At 43.7% G+C, this 20,227-nt stretch overlaps 1 protein-coding gene across 7 annotated transcripts in view; it reads right to left on the reverse strand.

Moving 5' to 3' along the window:
- The window catches only part of LOC138261381 (V-set and immunoglobulin domain-containing protein 4-like), a 206,715-nt gene that overhangs the window by 91,804 nt on the left and 94,684 nt on the right, over positions 1-20,227 (reverse strand). For 5 of the 7 annotated variants that reach the window (XM_069210314.1, XM_069210339.1, XM_069210294.1 and 2 more), the window contains one exon: positions 3,780-3,801. The exons of 1 other annotated variant lie outside the window; for it this stretch is intronic. In XM_069210314.1, the coding sequence (XP_069066415.1) occupies positions 3,780-3,801 (22 nt within the window). The remainder of the gene's footprint in view (positions 1-3,779; positions 3,802-20,227) is intronic. One more of the 7 variants, XM_069210322.1, reaches the window with a different exon arrangement.

A 20,227-nucleotide genomic window follows, 5' to 3' on the forward strand; every position in this document is an offset into this window, starting at 1 on the left:
TGCAGCGCGCAGTCAGGGCGGTGTACCGATTCCGAGGAGCTGTAAGGCTGCGATGCAGAGCTTGGTGTCTTCATTGAGACTGCATCAATGAGAGATGTGAGGGCATGCTCTGAGGATGCCTGGTGCAGTGGGGGTTTAAAAATTGTTGCGGGCTGCAGTAGCGATGCAAGTCCTCGCGATGGGTCCAGTCCACACAGCAGCTGAGATGTGTCAGTTCTGCTCAGGGTTGTGCTGCATAGTGGAGGAGATGCGTCTGTTCTGATGGATCCACACAGGCTGGCAAAACACTTTAAGCCCACTTCAAGGGTCCAGGACTTTAGTGGCACCACTTGGCAGGGTAGACTCACAGTTGGCAGAGTCCAAGTGCAGATGGAAGGTTGCTGGAAGCCCATTATGTCCCTGAGGCTTCAGATCAGGAGCCCAATCAACTAGCCCTTGATGTCACTCTGGGTTCTGGGTAGGTCCAGTCCTTCTCACCCAGACAAGAGGGCAACAGGCAGCAGGTCTAAACAGCAAGTCAGGAGTCCAGCAGAATGCAAGTCAGCAGAGTGGCAGTCCTTCTTCCTGGAAGAGTACCCACATTCCAGAGGTGCACTGAAGTGGTGGTGCCTGAGGACCTTCTTTTATACACTGTTGTGTCTTTGATGTGGGGAGAAACTTCTAGAGTCATACACTTGAAGTGTACAGATGCCCTGCCTTCATGGCCCTAGTTCTAGATCAGGTGTCTCCAACCAGTCAATCATCACCAGGCTTCAGATAGCAGGGCCTGATAAGGAGTAGTACTGGAGTCAGATTTATGACCCACCAGGGCACAGGGGTGAAGAAGTGAAGCACTGAGGTATTTAACTCTTAAGTAAAAGTCCTTGTCAACTCAATATTGGAGGTGAGAACAAAATGAAGTTTCTCAATGCTTTTAAAATAGAGAAAATTAAAATGAAAAGTTACATTATGATTAAGTTAACTTATCCTTTTAATGTTCTCATTTTTTTTTTCAAAGTGTTGCATTTACAAGCAGCAAGTCTCTTGCTCCCAGTAGCCAGTAGAAAACCGTGCCATATGTATACCTGAAAAATTCAGTCATTGTTTTTAAAGGGCATAAATTTAAAGTGAAGAACAATGTTCCACATTATGAACATTTTGCACTATAAATTTCTCCCCTTAAAAAAAATAGTTGTATGTTTGTGTTATACATGTAACGGTGCCATATATGGCAAAAGGTATTTCCTGTGCCACAAATACATATGACACAGTCTCTCAGTTAACCCATACACATATATCACATTCATATGCATACATGCGACCATAGATAGGCTGCAAGTACCAAATGGCTAAGACAGGAAAATGCCAACTTTCTGAAAGGGGCATTTTCAGAATTGTATATTGAAATCTGACTTTACCATGAATTAGAATTTTAAATTAGGATCCCAGAGACACCAAATATGAACTATGTATCTCTTCCCATTTGGACATTACACTTATAAAATGTAATAAAGTAACTCCAATGTGATCCTATTGGGGAGATAGTCCTTACAGGAGTGAAAAACATATTTAAGAGTTTTTCACAATCAGGACATGTAAAACGTAAAAGTACATGCCCAGCTTATTAAACATGTTGCATTCTGCTCCTGGGGCTGTCCGGAGTCTACCTTAGAGTTGACATATATGTATTAAAAAGGAAGGTTTGGGCCTCGCAAAAGGTTTATTTTTGCCACATCAACATGGCAGGTTAAAACTGCATGCACAGGCTTGCATGGACAGGCGTGAGCCATGTTTGAAAGGCTACTGAAGTGGGTGGCACAGTCAGCGCTATAGGTCCACTAGTAACATTTAATTTACATGTCCCAGGTACATGTAGTCCACTTTACTAGGGACTTATAAGTAAATTAGATATGCCAATTGGGTATAACCTAATGTTGTTACCATGTTGTGAGCAGAGAGCTCAATCCTTCTAGCAAAGGTTAGCAGTGGTGAAGTGCACAGAGTCCTAAGATCAGCAAAAAATAAGTCATCAAGAACAGGAGGTCTGAAGGCAAAGCGTTGGGGGGAACCACACAAAGGATGTCAGGTCTAACAAGCACGTCTTTCACCTTCAGGAAACTGCATATAAAATAATGCACACTTTAAATGAATACAAGTTAAACTAATCATAGTGAGATATACTATCTTGCATTATTAGAACTCTGTTGGTTAATGTGATCATGTCTGTATGTGTAACCAGAGAGCCACAAAATTAAATCCTAGTTGATGCAGTGGGGAATAGCGAGTTGTGTATTTTTAGTGCTGTGAGGTCCCAAACTGTGACAGAAAGAACTGTCAATAGGTAAAGTCATTAGTTTAAAGTTGTATTGCACACAATATCTGATGGGTGCCACAAAATGTGCAAAACAATTTAGGTTTAAGATAAGAAAAAATGTGCTTCCAAATACATAGATTTTAGTAATACACAGACTGTACCTAGTACAAACATTTTGAATACCTGCCCATTAAAAGTATGCACTCCACAGCCCAACTAATAACATCCTTATTATACAGCTCAAAAAGAATACATTTTTGTCCTCATGAAGTTTCAAGTGAATGCTATCAATTAAAGTTAAAACCCCTTCCACCAATCTCTACGTTTGCAGATTAACATACTGCACACATTTACATTTTTCAGGCAGTAAACACCCAAGCAGGAAAGGCTTGTTTCTTGTTTAGCCATCTTTTCATTCCTGGCTTTGCAGAATGAGAGATTCCCTTCCTTACTCTTCAGATGAGACAACTATCGGCATTAACCATCTGTGGTTGGTTGTTGTTTAACAAAAAGTAAAAGAACTGTTTCTGTTAAATTAAAAAATGTTTGGACATGTTGTGCCCCTCAGATCCCACCCACTTCGACCTCTGACTTTAGTTCACACTGGCAGAGTTCTGCAGTGATGGCTTCCTTGTATTTACAGTAGGAGGGCTTGGGGGGGGGGGGGGGGTACAATAATAAGACCTGGACTTTCTCTAACCCAGCTGTCTTAAGACAGCTGGATTAGAGAATTTTAAAGTGTGCATGTCAGGCTAGCCATCGCAAGATGTCCAGCCAAAGGGACATGTTCCTTTTAAACTAAAGTGCAGAGCTTCCTGCTGCTGCCACTCAGCAGCAATCGCCCCGTCCCGGCTGATACTCGGGTTAGAACGGGGTGCTGAAAAGTAAAATGGTAATAAATAAACTTTATTGCCATTTTAGTTTTCAGTTCTGGGGGCATTTTTTTAACAGGGCGAAGCTCCTCCGCTCTATTGGATGGGCCAACCCTGGGGCTCTGACAGGAACAGCGGTGCTGCTGTTTGCTGCCTGCAGGGTTGCTCAAGGCAATATGGCGGCCCAGGATTCATGAGGAAGGATGGAGGCAGAGAAGGGTAAAACATTTAGGACAGACGAGACATCAAAGGGACATTATTATTCATTGTCCAAAATATAATATCATATTTGCCTTTGATCCCACTGCAAGACCTGATGTAGACATTGTTCCACGTATGGAAATATCGTTTGCTTCTTTAAAAGAGTGCAACATTAGGACAACGAAAAATATAATTGTATTTTAATCTTCTTTTGCATTGGGTTACTCGATTGCAATTCAGGAAGAGAATTACTCATTTTGTAATGTCTGAACTCGTAAAACGTTCATTGAATACCAGTAAGGAAATCTTTGAAACACACTGTTGTGAAATAGTCAGTTGAGCTTGGACAAGACCTGACTTTTGAAAACGTCATGGAATGTAACAATAATTGAGAAAATATTCCTGTAACTTACCTTGGCATTTCACTGATCTGTCCTGAAAGAAAATAAAACCTTAATTTAAGTCGAATATTTGATTAAAGGTAATTAAGTTTTTGAAATGCGTCAAATGAAAATTAAGAATCTCATTCATGACCATATTGGAAGAAAGTTTCAACGCTCATTATAATAATAAGTGAACATACGCCTGCCTGAGCAATGACTTTGAGATAATTCGGAAGGATGTCCATTAACAGCTAATCTACACATACCTAATTTAGGTTTTGTGTGAGTTGCATAAAAAATAAACATAAGTAATTACTACACCTATGTAGCACACTCTACCATTTGTCTCTCTCTAGGCACTGATAATAGTGGAGATTATTACCCAGCTCAATGGTATGGATTTCATCAACCCCAGAAGGATGAAAGGCTGGGTAGGTCCACCAGGATTCTAACCTGTGGCCTTCAGTCTCCACAGTCGCGGCTCGTGCTGTGCGGAAGGGGTGAGGGAGGGTGGGATATCCGGTGGGAATAAAAATGAAATAAAAAAAATAAAATATACAAACACTTACGTCCTCCGTCACGCTGCTTCTCTCCTCTGTCGCTGCAGGCAGGCACAGGCTCCCAGCCTGCCCTGCGGCCAATCCTGATGCTGCTCAGAGAAGCATCAGGATTTGCTGGGAGCGCTCAGTCAGAGAGCTCCCAGGCAGACTGGGAGCCGGTGCAACTAGGTTGCTGGGCTGAGAGAGCCTACTGCGCATGTGTGTTTGGCCGGCCCCAGACAGCCGGCCAAACACACTTGCGCTCTGAGGGGGAGTGCTGTGCACCCCCCTCACTCCTTGTAACCCCTGTGGCCCTGCTCCTTTATAAGGGAGCCATAATAAACATTGTTTATTATTGTTTCTTTGTAAAGGTTTGCAGCTGCCGCTGCTGGTGGGGGGCAACTCTCCACCGCCCTAATGGAGTAGCCGCCCTGAGTCTCTGTACAGATTTCTACAACAAATGCATTAGTCCAATAAGCTGTTTTACCGGATCAGACAACAGCAACGGACATCTATTTATGTACTCCCGCAAATGTGTAATTTACATTTTCCATACATTATTTATTAGTTAACAAATCTAGAAAGGTTTTTTTTATTTTTTATTTTCAGTCATCCTATTCAAAGTTCACAACTTGAGAATTTGTAACTAACTGGGACCCTTCAAAGCTTTTCAAACAAGGTTTTCCAGGTCTATTCAAATGTAAATTAAAAATAAAAACTAGTTTAAGTGTATGGTGAGTGCCTCCAAACTCTAGTACATTATAGATGTTCAAAATATTTGCTCTGTATGTCTCCAATTACACCTCTCCCACTCCTTTTTTCTTGCGTAAACCCCTTCAAAAATCCAACCATCCTTACATATATCCTAAGTATGGAACTTTTATGCAGTTCTTCCATAAATTACCTTTGTGTAATTTAGATTTTCATTGTTGCCTTTGAAACTTGGCCATTTTAGGCTTTGTGTATCCCATGTAAACCATTCATTTTCTGGAATAACTGAGATTTATGAGTTAAAAAGTCTCTCAGAATTCATCCCAGAAACAGCTGCAGCATTCCATGACTACCATTGCATCTTCCTGACACCTAAGATGGGTCATGCCTATTCCATCCCAGGTTCTCTGGACTTTCTTGGTTCTTCCCTAGGACTATGTCACCATTTTTAGGCTATATGTGGTTTTACGGCTACGTGGCTAACTTTGTAACCTAGGGGTGTCACTCGACTCAAAATACTGTGAGTCTGGGGAAACACAAATCACTTAGGCCCTCATTACGAGTCCTAGGACTCGCGGTGGCGGTCGGACAACTGCCAATGCAGCAATCCGACAGCCACATTATTGCCGGCCGATGGCCTGGTGGTGTCAGCGGTCTTAATCTGCCAGGGCAGCTCTGCAAGCAGCGCAGCCCTGGAGATTACGAATCCTGTGTCCACCAGCTTTTGCATGGCGGTTCCACCACCATGCAAAAGCTGGCGGAGATAGGGTGCCGGGGGCCCCTGCACTGTCCATTCACTTGTCATAGGCAGTGCAGGGGTCCCCATGGACAGCCCCATTGCGCTTTTCACTGCCTGAATTACAGGCAGTGAAAAGCACGACGGGTGCTGTCACACCTGATGCACTGTAACATTGCCGCCGGCTCAATTACGAGCCGGGGTCAATGTTGTGGGTAGTTTCCCACTGGCCCAGTGGAAACTCATAACAGGGCCAGCTGGCAGAAAACCGAACTGGCGGTCTTCCGACCCAACGAGTTTGGCGGTCAGCCTCCGCCACCTGCCAAACTCATAATGAGGCCCTAAATCTCTTTGTGGCTAAAAGTTGTAAATATAAAGGGGTTGATTTACAAAACAAATCATAAAAGTGCATGCAGAGATTTGCATCCCTGCTAAATGTACTTTTATTTTTTTTAAATTCAGAATCAACACCAAGACACCTGGTAAGCTGTGCAAGTTTCCATTGACCAGGCATAATACATGGAATGTCACGGGGCAGCCAAAGGGCTCCTATTTCCTATGTGCAGAATTCTATCATAGATGTAAGCACGGTGGATTAAAGCCTGTTGTGCAAATGCACTTTCTATTTTCCCCATGGGAACACATTTGTTTTTACAGAATAAGCCCTTCTCCTGAATCCGCCCTAAGTCTTGGTGTGATGTGTCCCCCTTCCCATCCTAGAAGGGGACATACTCCAATCATTTCCAGTGTGAGAAAGGGTCTGATACAGAGTTTGTGAATTATAACAAACATACATGTTTGCAGGTGTCCACAAAGTCAAAAGGCAAACCATGCCTTATAATTGTATGATTTAAACCGATGTATGATTGAAATTGATGTTCATGTCTCTAAACTCATGCGCAGCACACATACATATATATATATATATATATATATATATATATATATATATATATATATATATATACACTGCAGGAAACTGCAGTTGCCCAAGTTGTTACTAGAGGTTCCTCTGGAGTCAGGTGCACAGGCATTTAAATTATTTTATGAAGCTACATTTCCTGAAGTCATTACTAGTGGTTCCGCAATATCCTGTGCTCGTTTTCTAAATGTTAGATAGACATACCAAGGCGGGTGTATAGGGATGAGTCAACATTGCAACTTACAATAAATGTCTTGAGTGTTATGAAATAGTTGACGTCATCCTACTATACATAGGGATTAGCAGCCACTAGGATGTGCAAGTGTCTAAAAAGGTAGACTTTTGAGGAAGTGTTTATGGTATATATTTTTATAATGATGTCACTGCAGGTGCACAGGAGGCCAGGAGTCTGACTTTTATACTGGCATACTTGGAGACCTGCACTCAAACATACTGACCAGAAATTCCTTCCACAGCAAACTGCAAATTATCTCTTTTTCCTAGAGTTGCTATGAAACTAATTTCCTATTTCTGATGTGGAAGAACTGACAAATGCACTGAAAGCTGAACAATACAATCTGTCTAATACAAAAGAGAATTCACTGACAACAAAATAAATATTGCCATCCCGCCGGCAGTGTTTTTAAACTATCTATTAAACTGTTTTTAGGTAACAAATCATTAAATAAAACAACTATAATAATTTGTTACTTAATTATTGGAAAGAGTTCAATATTGTTACAGCAGTAAGTCTTTTTACCAATGAAGCTCTTCAGAAAATAAAAGAAAATGCTCTTGTTCTGTTCTTACTCTCTTGATACTTTTAATAACTGTCCCACTCCCTTTTGTCCTTCTCATCGGCTGTTATAAGGTCGCCTGTCTGCATCCATCAAATCAAATCATTAACATTTATAAAGCGCGCTACTCACCCGTGCGGGTCTCAAGGCGCTAGGTTCCATCCATAAATGAAAACGTCGGATCACAGCCAGTCCTTTGTTTTCAGTCCACCTCCTACAAACAGGCGAGGATGTGGCGGTGTGGCCAGAGCAGCCCTCTTTGGAACTGGGGAACCAGACTAGTCTCTGCTCCAGCACAACACCCTGCGAATCATGTAATCTCTCTGGGCCTAAAAAACATGAATGTGTCCTTGTGTAATGTAACTGGTGCTCAGGTAAAGCGCTCCAGTACTTCCTGGTCAAGTTCAAGCTATATTATTTTATTTTATTTTTGCAATTTTATATAGCGCGGACATGGCCCGAAGGCATGAGAACGCTTTACAACACACAGAATACTAGGTTACATTAATATTAAAAGAACTCGGACGTTTACATCAAGGTACGTATACAGGAATTACCAAAGGAGACAGTTACTACAATAGGGCGGAGGGCATGAACAGTTAAAATGAAGTAGATCATGATGCACTGGAGAAAGTAAATAAGTCTGGTCGAGGGCGAATTAATCAAGATGTCTATCAAATAAAAGGAGCTTGATGTCTTTTTGAAGGCTGCTAGGCAGGTGGTTAGATGGAGTGAGGGAGGCAGAGAGTTCCGGATTCTACTGGAGCTGCCCAAGAAGGACTGATTCATGTATCGTTCTCGCCTGAAGGTGGGGGTTCCAGGAGCAGGGATTGAGCATTTCTGGGACCCCTATTTGCTCCGGAAAGTTTCAGTTTCTCATTTAGATAGGAGGGTGAGGAGGAGTGTTGCGCTCTGTGGGTGATCCAAGTTGTTTTGAATTGGGCCCACTCTTCAGTGGGGAGCCATTGGAGGGTTAGCGAGGCAGGGGAAATGTCTTGAGACTTACAACGACACATGGTGACATGCAGTGTTGCTCTCAGAATGTCTAGGTGAACTTTGGGAATGCCTGAGACACGGGCAATTCCATAGTCTTATTTAGAGAGAACGAGAGACTGAACCACTGTTTGAAGGTCTTATACCGGAATCATTTGTCTGATGCCCCAAAGCTGCCTAAGCTGATGTTGTGTGCATTTGGCCATGGATGCTAATTGACTGTGGAAATTCAGATGATTGTTCAGTGTGATTCCGAGTGATCCGGTACTCATGACAATGGTATAGTGGCCAAAGAAGGCGGGAAGGTTGGCCATCCATTCTTGTAAATCATTTTTGCTTTCTGAAGTGAGATCAAAAGGAATTCTGTTTTAGTTGAGTTGAGTTTTAAATGGTGGGTAGACATCCAGTTTTGAATAATTGAGAGTGTATTTGAAAGCAGGGCAGCATCCTCTGATGATGAGATTTTCATGTATATTTGGGTATCATCGGCATAGAGGTGGAAGAGAGTCCCTGAGTTTCTGAGCATCAAACATAGAGGTTCTAGGTAGAGGGTTGGGGAGAGGATCGAACCTTGGGGGACACCATGGTGAATGCTGACTGGTCTTGAGAATGAGTTGCCCATTTTCACAATTTGGGAATGGTTGGATAGGTAAGAGGGAAACTAGTTGAGGACCGTTCCTCCACATCCCATGTGTAGTACGAGAATACAAAGGAGTCATGATGGTTGACAACGTGGTATGCGGCGGATAAATCCTGGAGGGCCAGAAGGCAGGAGTTGCCGAAGTTGAGGACTCTAAGGGAATCGTCAGCTATCTGGAGGATTGCAGTTTCTGTACTGTGACCCTGGCGGAAACCTGATTGAAGAGTGTCTAGAACATAGGTACTCACAAACATTTTCCCAGGGGCCAAAACGTTTGGTCTGTGATGTGACTGAGGGCTGCATTGATGCCAGTATCACTGGTCTAGGAGGTTGTTTGTTTGGATGTGTGAGAGCTAGTTGGTATTCTAAGCAGCTTTCTATGACTTTGCCTAAAAATGGGAGTGTGGAGACTGGGCGATAGTGGTTCAAGTTCTCTGGATCCAGAGTTTTTTTTTTTAAGAGTTGAGTGATTTGAGCCATTTTTAGTTGTTCAGGGAAGAGGTCCTGATTAAGAAAGGAATTGACCAAGGTGGTCCATATGGGAAGTAGGTGTGTGGCAAGAGATTTGCTGATAGATCCTGGAAAAGTGGTTAGAGGGTTTTACTATGGAGATAGTTCATAGTAGGTCCTGCTTGGTGATTGGAGAGAATGATGACCATGGTTGTATTGATTTGCACAGTAGAGATTCAACTGTTTCAAAGGAGTCGTTAATGGAAAGTGAAATATTGATGTCTCTAACTTTTTTATCAAAGAAATCCATGAAGTCATTGCAACAAGACACGGATGGCTTGGGAGCTGAAGTGATCACTGGGTTAGTCGACTGGGCAATAACCTTGATCAGGCACTTTGGTCTACTCTTTGCAGAATTCACAAGAGCTCTAATATGGGAGTATTTGGCTCTGAGGATTTGGTCTTTGTATTGTTTTCTTGCTATGAAAAGTTTAACCATACTGAGGAAGGATGGTGCTTTTCTCCATCCTTTCATGTATTTTCTGATAAGCTTTCATTCTTCATAAAGCTCTTTAGAGAACCAGGACCTAGAGGTTTTGGCCTGGAACATTTGCTCATCAGTGGTGTGCAGTTGCCAATAAGGGATTCCATGCAGGAGTTGAACTTGTTGGTGGCCTCGTTGATGTCAAGATGGGTCGTGAAACATAAAATTGCAATTAAGTACATAAATACAAATTAAGCTGGCCTGTGTTTAGAATCTCAGTGCTAAGATGAGCTCTACGAAATGACCCACTACTCGTCCTCACACTACGGTATCTACCCACATGGTGTGTATTCTACATTACATGTGTGTTAGCAGGGCTGGCTTTAGGGCAATACTACTGGTGCAACTATACTGTGTGCTGACCTGGAAGGGGGCACTGTCCTCAGGGGGGTGCTGTATTGAGCAATAACCTATGATTCAAAAGTACTTGCTGCAGAGTTCCTTGTGCATCCAGTTTTCCGACAGGAATAAAAATGTGAAGATAACTCTTGTGATTAATATTCTTGACAGAGACCATGGCGTTTTGTCTATTGGCAGTTTTGATTCTCAATGAAGTAGTGCAGAGGGTTAATATGCCTGCTGCAAAGAACAGATCTGTATTTTATGTGGACAGCTGAGTGGATTAATAAAGCTAACTGTTACCAGCTCTTTAAAACAAATGAAACGTATGTAAGGGAGGGGCTATGGAGAGATGAGAGACACTTTTGCCAGGTGGTAGAGAGGGAATCCCAGGAGTCGATGAAAAGTATAGTTACCCTACATAAATATAAAAAATACTTTTAACTGCAGACATTGACTATTGCAAGCATTTTGGTCCTACTGTCTTCCTTTCTACTTATTATAGATCTATTTTCTCCCATATCGCCATATTATCTTTAGCCTCCAATCCCCACTAGCTGGTCAAATCATTTTTCTTAAGTCTTCCGAACTGAATGTGGCAATTTCAGCGAGGAAAGCACGTGACAAGTTGAGACACAACAATAAGCTCTGTGTGAGGTTGTTTAGTTTTATACAAATTAAGATGAATGCACTCTGGGTGTCGGATAAAAAGATTGGTTTGAATTACTGGCATAAGTGAGATCCATGCGTTTACACTAACTAATCTAGTAAAAGTGAGGGGATGTGTTTGAATGGTAACATTAACTGAGCTTGTTTAAACTTGCCACCCTCAACCCTTTTGGTGACCTGTAATACGAAGACTATAAGTGAACATTCCCTGACTGTGAGACGTACTTTATTTCTCTGAGGGCATGTAGCTAATTAAGAAAAATTGGACAAGAAGGTGAATTATAATGCATATGTTTAAAAGGTATAAACATACCGTTATTTCACATATAATTATTAACAATAATGTGCAAAATTGTTGCAAAAGGCAAGGCAATTAATGTCCTTAGGACGGGGCTAAATGACTGGGCCCATACTTATAATTACTACCTAGGTTTGACTTATTGGCACCTTTAAGTAGCGGCAGCTGTCGCAGATCTCATGGGGAGGGGCAGGAAGGGGAGGCACAGGGATGAGTGGGGGGGAGTAATAAATAAAAAATTTACCTTTTGCTGCCACAATCTCCTGCTGCGTTGCTCCTCTTCCCTCAATGTGGTGTTCCAGCATTCACTGGGACTTTAGCACAGTCTCCCAAGCAATACTGGTTCTGGCTTTGACTGCCGCTCAGAGACAAACCTGGGGTATGTGCGGTTTCTCCAACACGGCTGTTAAATAGTTGAGACGGCCGGCCAAACACACATGCTCACTTAGGTGCACTGTCTCCTCCCCCACCTCCTGTGGCCCAGCTCCGCCCCTCCATTCACATGTTGCTGGCTGAGCCAGCAGGTGAAACATAAAACGATAATGAAATTTCATTTTATCTTTCATCTCCTGTCTTAACCGGGGAGGGGACGTTCCTTCGCCATTGCGAAGGAGCCACCCCTGACTATATGACTGGAAAGATCAACAATAAAGCATTACCTCACAGCCACAAAGCACTTACGCCAAGTACAAGGATAGTGATTGTAAACAGATCTGTAACTCCAAGAAGTTAATAATTATAAGTATGGTGTAATCAACGTAAGAGAAGTAACAGAGCATTATCCTCTAGCCGCGAGGCACTTTTTTATTTAATACAAAGAGTGCTAAAGTATGTGTGGTTTGGGTAGACACCATTAGAAGGTTAAGCCCTTTATTCATAACAAAATTACCACTCCAACATGGCACATACTTAGGATCACACAAACAGGAGTATAAGAAGGTAACGAGGGACTAAGAATTGCGGAACTGGGCATATTTAGACATGGTCACAGTGTGGAGCCCCAAGTGTAGCAAGAAATACAGCAGGGTGCTTGTAAATGCATATTGCCCGGTAAGGGGGCCATACAGGAGCATTTTAGAATAGGATTTACTTCTATCACAGACTAAACCATGATCATTATGCCACTATTTTGAAGAAGCAATCTATAGACGTTAAATTGCAATTGGTTTTTGTAGACATAGCACATGTGAGTTAGACACTAAAACAAAGAGCCTGACAAGCGGACAGTCAGGGCAATACCAAATAATTCTGTGTCAGGACCGGAGGCTCTGATTATGCTCCTCCTTCTATGCTTTAATCTATTCAAACACTACACTTCCCAATAAATCCCAATTAACCCCATTTCAATCACATGAAAAACCATAGAGAAGGAACTCTATATATGTTACTGATTGCAGAACACTTCCTCTTTCTTTGTTGCTCCCACAACCAGTTAAGTGCCTTCACCTTCTTCTGTTTAATTATTTTGCAAGGCGAACATGCTTCACGAGCTGCTTATCACTGTTGCACTAACGCTGTGTTGTATCATTTAACCTGACTTGCTTCCCCTGCACACCGGAGCCCAGTCGTTCTTCTAGAGAGGGAGCAGGAGCGGACTCCAGCCATGTATGCTACAGCAGTCCTATTTCTAGTCCCACATAGGGACTGAGAGCACGCACACGCTCGGTTTGATCGCTGCACGCGTCATTCACATGTGGCAACGATCGGAGCCGGATAATCTTCCTTCCCTGAGGCAGAATTTCCCTTAAAGGGCCAGGGAGAGAGAAAAGCGATTGTGCAAATAAATACACAAGCCCAATAGCATCCATGGTGCTCTTACTGCTTCCTCACGCCCTGTTGTAATCTGGTTTACACAGGGTTGTAATAATTGCATAGGCTCTGCCTGGAGTGCTGCAAGTGGCTCCCTCCATGTTCTATCAACCAGTATTACCACCTTCTGGGGTTGTGCACTCCCCTGATTGTGGCCCTTGGCTACATTATTGAATCGCAGTCCCCTTGGGACCCTCGCTTGATTGGATATAGCTCAGTCATACACCTATGAAGAGGATGAATATTTTGGTGAGGACGCTCCTTCTTTGGAAGAGGGTCTTGTGGGGGCCTTGGACAATAGTGTCTAGTTATCAGTAAATAAAGCCTTGGCGAAAGTATTAGGTCCCCTTACCCACCATTTTGAGAGCTTCACTCGCCAGAAAGGCTGATTACCCCCTCTTGCGCCTTCTGACGAGCCCCAAACTGACCAAGGTAACCCTTCTGAGGGTAAAACAAAAGCAAAGAAATGGCCCCATTCTGACATCTTTGAACGACTGTTGGCGACAGACAGTGGGGACCATGCCTATAGTGCCTCACAGACCCAGAACTGGCATGATGCAGGGGACCCCTCCGACAATACAGATTCAGGTGCCTCATCCGTCGTCAAATCAGATTCCAATCAAGAAGATCGCCTAGGCCTGAGTAAACGGAAACGAGCAGACAAGCCTCAGGATCAAGTCGCTAAAGCGTCCAAGGTCCTAAGTTTTAATCCTGATGAAATCGTGCATCCTCTGTCCTCCAGGGAAATGCCAATGTGGTGATTTCTACAGAACGCCGACACTCCTTTTTGATGAGGATCGATCCATAGCTAAATGATCTAGCTTCCTCAGAGGCAGGCCCTGTGGGGCAGAGACTTCTGCTTGGAGCTCCCTTTATTAAAGACCTTTCCAAGTTTGCAGCCACGTTCAATTCAATGGACAAAGCACAATAGTCATTGAATAAGGTGCTTTGCAACACTCTTTTGTAGTGGGCCGGATGAATGCAAAGCCGATCGTCAGGCAGATTCTACTATCAGGGCCTCCAATGTGATCCCTCATCCTACAGACGTGGTTATGACCAGGGACAAACTACTGAATCCACCTTCTATCCCACCTGCTATCGGGGAGAACATCAACGCTTCCGCAGAAGCTAAGGCAGAGGTCAGCAAGGAACCTTTCAAGATTCCTCCTCTTCAGGTGAGAATTTTTCTTTATTCAGAGGTAACTTTGGGGGGGGGCAGAATATGCTTGTTTCTTTCGAATTGGCAGAAGATAACCAAAGACCTGTGGGTCCTAGAGACGGTTCAGGGCTTCAAGCTCGAGTTCTAACACTTCCCCACTCAGGTAACTCAGCCCTCCCAACTCCATGTTCCCGACGAGACCAAGAAGTTATTTCAGACAAGCTACAATCTCTTCTGTCCAAAGGGGCAATATGTCATTCTTTCCCTCACCCGTGGGGCGGGGGGGGGTTTGTTCATCAGTCCCATCTTCTTGGTGGACAAGAAAGGAGGGGGATCTCACCTCATCTTAACCCTAAGGGAATTCAATGTCTGGGTAGTTTACAGGCATTTCAAGATGGAAGGGATCCACCTTCTTAGAGATATTTTGCAAGAGGGGAATTGGATGGTCTGTTTGGAGCTAATAGATGCATATCTGACAATTCTGATTTTTCCTCCTCATTGGCAATTTCTTCAGTTCCTTTGGTTCGACCAATGTTTCGAGTTCCAGGTCACCCCTTTCGGACTCTCGTCAGCCCCATGGTTCTTCACCAAACTGATGAGACCAGTGGTGGAGTCCCTTCGCGCTCGGGTGAGGTTGATTGTTTACCTCAATGATCTGATCCTCATGGCACAGGATCCAGCGGTGCTCACCCTGCACCAGTCTTGGACTGTTCAGTTGCTTCCGGACCTGAAGTTTCTGATCAACCAGGTCAAGTTGTGCATAATTCAGTCTATGAAATTCCTGGGTTTCCAGTTAGACTCGGTGAGGTCTCCGTTGATCCTTTGGGCACAGAAGGTGCGCAACATAAAGAAGGAATTACAACTCCTTCTGAGCAAACAGTCTATTTCACTAAGGACCTTGGCACGGATGGTGGGGCTTCTGACGTCATCTATCCAAGCTATATTCCTGGGTCAGCTCCACTATAGAGTTCTTCAGAGACTCAAAATTTCTCACCTCCAAAAGGGATTGTCTTCAGAACAAATTCCCATATCAGAGGAGGACAGAACAGAGATGACCTGGTGACTCGAACACATGGATGCCTGGAACTGCAGGGTGATTTTTGGTAGCTCGCCGTATGTTGTTCTCGAGTCGGATGCCAGCAGATGGGGCTGGGGGACCCATTGTGGATCCCTGACTGCAGGGGGTCATTGGTCAGAGAAGGAGCTCCACCTCCACATAAATTGTCTGGAGCTGCTGGCGGGCTCTTTGCGATCAAGAGCCTTTCACCCATTCGGGCTGATTGTTGCATTCTACTGTGGATGGACAACATCGCGGCAGTCAGATAAGACAACACACTGGATGATACGAAATCATGGCTACTGGCGGAGACTGCCAAGCATTTTGGGCATTTTTCTCTTTGGCACTGTATTTCAGTGATTGAGGAATATCTTCCGGGAGAGAAGAACTCAGTGGCGGACTGGAATTCCAGATTACTTGAGCATTGCAACGAAGCTGCATCCACAAGTGTTTCACTGGATCGATCAGTGGTGGGGTCCATGCTCAATGGACTTATTTGCCTCTCTTCTGAATCACCAATTACCAAGGAATTTCAGTTGGAGACCAGATCCAAAGGCGACGGTCATGGATGCATTTCTTCAGGATTGGTCCAACCATCTGGGTTATGCTTTCCCGCCTTTCAATTTAATCCCAAGAGTTCTGGCGCAAGTACGTCGGCAGCGAGGGAAAATAATCTTGGTGACTCCTCTCTAGAGAGCACAACTATGGTTCCCTGCAGCTCCTGAACTATCTTGCGGTTTCCCATATCTGATACCGGTTCGGAGCAAGTTGTTACTGGACCTGTTGGTGAATCCTCACCCATTGATTTTGCCGGGCTGGTTACACGTAGTAGCATGGAGAATTTTAGGACTTGTTGGCAAATGCCAGGCTTTTCTTCACACACTTCCTTCTATATTAATCAGGCATGGGCATCAGGCACCCATAAATGATATGCCTTTGCTTGGAGAAGATAGGTGCATTGGTGTTCAGATGGGATTCTGATCCCATTAACGTGGATGTCAATCTGGTGATTAATATTCTGGCTTCATTGGTGGCCTCTGGCTTGCCTATCGATCAATTAACAACTATTGTTCAGCTATTTCAGCAGGTCACTTACCCGCTGCAGGCAGACCAACATGGGAACCCCTAGTTTTGTGTAAACCTATGAGGGTCATTCGTTTTTCTAAGCCACCTCAGGCCCAATATTCTGCCCTTTGGGACATTTTTGTGGTTTTGTCATTGCTACAGAAGTGGCCGGAGAATAAATACCTCTCTCAGAGAACTGACAATGCTTTTGCGCCTGATATCCTGTAAAAGAGTTGCAGATGTCAGAGAATTTGATTTGGCTGGCAGAATATTTTCTCCAGAAAGGGCTTCCTTCTCTATTTCTAGACAGACTAAAACTAATATCAGAATGGTTTGTCACCCAGCATTTCCTCATAACTCGTTGTGTGTGGTTCAATGTTTAAAAGCTTATGAAGCTGCTATAAGTGAATTCAGGAGAGATCCTGGAGGGCAGGTGCTCATTGCTCTTCAGAAACCTTTTAACCCTGTGGCGGCTGCCACTATGGCTAGATGGATGCGATGGCTTCTCTCCAAAGCTGAAACTGGCATCTCCATTTTTGGAGCACATTCAGTCTGAGGATCCATCTAAATTCATTACTTTCGGAGCCAGATTGGAGGACATTATGAAGGCGTCTGACTGGTCGACGGAATCGACGTTTAAATCTTTCTATTACAAACCCATTGTGGATATCGCTTCAGTGGTGGTGGCTCAGCTTTAAACAAGCATAATCAGAGCCTGCGGTCCTGACATAGAATGAAAACTTTCTAGTTCACGCAACAAGAATTTTCAATTCTATTAAGAACACAGAGGCAAGGATTATTCCACCCAAAAGCGTGTTCCAATTCTTCCTATAAGTTAAGTACTGGATCTTCTTGTGTATTAGATGGTATATTGTTAACCCACCCTGTATTGCGCTGTATTTCAATATGAGTTTTGCCTAAATTACTGTTGTTTACATCATTATGGATATTATGGCTTCTTAATTTTCTGAATTTCCAGGTTACAATCAGAAAAAGATCTGAAAAAATCCATGATTGGAAGGGTTGTCTTCTTCGGCGATTGACATGTGGTCAGTCAGGAAGTGGATTGTGGTTTGGGTTTGGTCTGATGGTCAAGTCCACCTAAGATTGATGGCTTCAGGTTTTCTCTTAAAGTAGCCCCAAGGTGGTCAGTTGCTCTCAGTTTCCTGTTTTGGAATCAGATCTACGTTCAGAGACTAGGGGGGTTATTCTAACTTTGGAGGAGTGTTAATCCGTCCCAAAAGTGACGGTAAAGTGACCGATATACCACCAGCCGTATTACGAGTTCCATAGGATATAATGGACTCGTAATACGGCTGGTGGTAAATCCGTCACTTTTCCGTCACTTTTGGGACGGATTAACACCTCCTCCAAAGTTAGAATAACCCCCTAGTTTCCCTAGGAGTTCTTGTTGGAGCTAAAGTTATTACTATTGTTCAAATTATGGATTTATGTGGAGAGTTCTTTGTTAACTGTCTCTTTTTTGGAGCAAAGAAAGAGGAAGTGTTCTGCAGTCAGTAACATATATAGAGGTCCTTCTCTATGGTTGGTCATGTGATTGAAATGGGGTTTATTAGGAAGTGTAGTGTTTTAATAATCTTTCTTTTATTGGCTCCTGGAAAGAATAAAGCATAGAAAAAGAAGCATAATCCTGGCCTCGGTGTCCTTAATAAAATTGAAAATTCTTGTTGCGTAAGCTAGAAAAAATTTCATCATTGACTAACACTTCTTGCAGTTAGACAAATGATAAAAAGGGTGTGACACTTATCCTGCAAGACAGTAGTTTTGAGACTCGTTTTTCACGAGGTGTATTTTAACTACTGCAGCCCAGATGTAAAATGATGGTAGCTCATTAACTTTGTACTTTGCCAAATAGTCAATCAGATCTGTGTAGACATGAAAGCATTGTATATTTAATTCCTGTCGGGCAAGACAGTAGCTTCAAGACTTGTTTAAATCAAGGGGTTCTTTAACTATGGCAGCACAGCTGTAAAATGATGGTAACCGGTTACTTCTGTACTTTGCCAAATAATCAACCACAAATGTAGAGATGTGAAAACATAGTGGGGGTCATTCCGACCCCGGCGGTCAAGGACCGCCGGGGCCGGGGATGCGGGAGCACCGCCAACAGGCTGGCGGGGCCCCGCAGGGCATTCTGACCGCGGCGGTTTGGCTGCGGTCAGAACAGGAAAACCGGTGGTCTCCCGCCGGTTTTCCGATGCCCTCAGGAATCCTCCATGGCGGCGCAGCTTGCTGCGCCGCCATGGGGATTCCTACACCCCATACCGCCATCCTGTTCCTGGCAGTTCGCCCGCCAGGAACAGGATGGCGGTATGGGGTGTCGTGGGGCCCCTGGGGGCCCCTGCAGTGCCCATGCCAATGGCATGGGCACTGCAGGGGCCCCCGTAAGAGGGCCCCACAAAGAATTTCAGTGTCTGCTCAGCAGACACTGAAATTCGCGATGGGTGCAACTGCACCCGTCGCACCTTCCCACTCCGCCGGCTCCATTCAGAGCCGGCTTCCTCGTGGGAAGGGGTTTCCCGCTGGGCTGGTGGGCGGCCTTCTGGCGGTCGCCCGCCAGCCCAGCGGGAAAGCCAGAATGGCCTCCGTGGTCTTTCGACCGCGGAGCGGCCATATGGCGGTTCCCTCCAGGCGGGCGGCTCCCGCCGCCCGCCGGGGTCTGAATGACCCCCTGTATGTCTAATTCCAGTTTCAGCAACAGTGAACACATTGACAAATTTGGAGTGTTATCCCTAATATCTGATTGTATATGATTACAAAGGTAAATTTATACTTGAGTGCCTGAGGTATTTCACTATACTTACCAATGCTATGCACAACGGTAATTTAAACTTAATATAAACAAATTTTTTCTTCACAGTAGTAACCTTAGTGAAGATTTCTTATGACATTGTGTGATATAACACTTGGACTCTCGCCATCTTCTATATCTTGTTTAACACACATGATGGAGAGGACAGCTCCTTGATTTTCCTGTCTTCCTGTGTATTTCTTTTTTCACGTGGTGAACTTCCTGGATATGACATTTAGGTTCTCCTCATCTTCTACAATTTTTAATTGCATGCTTTATGGTCAAATTTAAGATGACTTGGTTACAAGTGCCGTCCCTATCTTTTTCCTCCATGTACCCTTTTGAAAGCCCTAGGCCAACAGTAAGGGGCGAAACACGTGTTGGCTATGTTATGGAAAGCTAGGCTATGTCATGAAATGCTGGACAATAGCTTTGTGTGGATTTAAGCCAAGTGGCTACGCAACAACATTAAATTGAACCTTGGAACACACAACAACCCGTTTGAACTCATCTAATTGATTATTAAAATTGATTATGAAAAATCGTTGGAACAGATGGCTATATGGATCTAATCATTCTATGTCTAATATAATTGAGATAATCCAGTTACCTGGAGATTGAAAGGTTATTCATACATTTGGAGGACACACTTGGATGCACTCCATACTCATTCTGAATAAGAGGGCCTCATTAGAGTGTCTTTGGAGCCTCCAGTAAAATTATGCCACAGGGTAGAAATGGGTATTACGTGGCGGGCCAGAGTGTGTCTGGCATTATCAACATTATTTACTAATGTTAATAGGTAGAGTTTTTCATCAAAAAGCATGGGTGGTTGCATGGGAGTGCCTATGCACCGCCCATATAACGCCCCCTTGAGGCTAAGTAACTCAAAGCAGTGGTTTGCATTACTTTTCCTTAAATAAAGAACGCAAATATCA

The sequence above is a fragment of the Pleurodeles waltl genome, chromosome 2_1 (assembly GCF_031143425.1).
Source record: "Pleurodeles waltl isolate 20211129_DDA chromosome 2_1, aPleWal1.hap1.20221129, whole genome shotgun sequence".
Lineage (NCBI taxonomy): Eukaryota > Metazoa > Chordata > Amphibia > Caudata > Salamandridae > Pleurodeles > Pleurodeles waltl.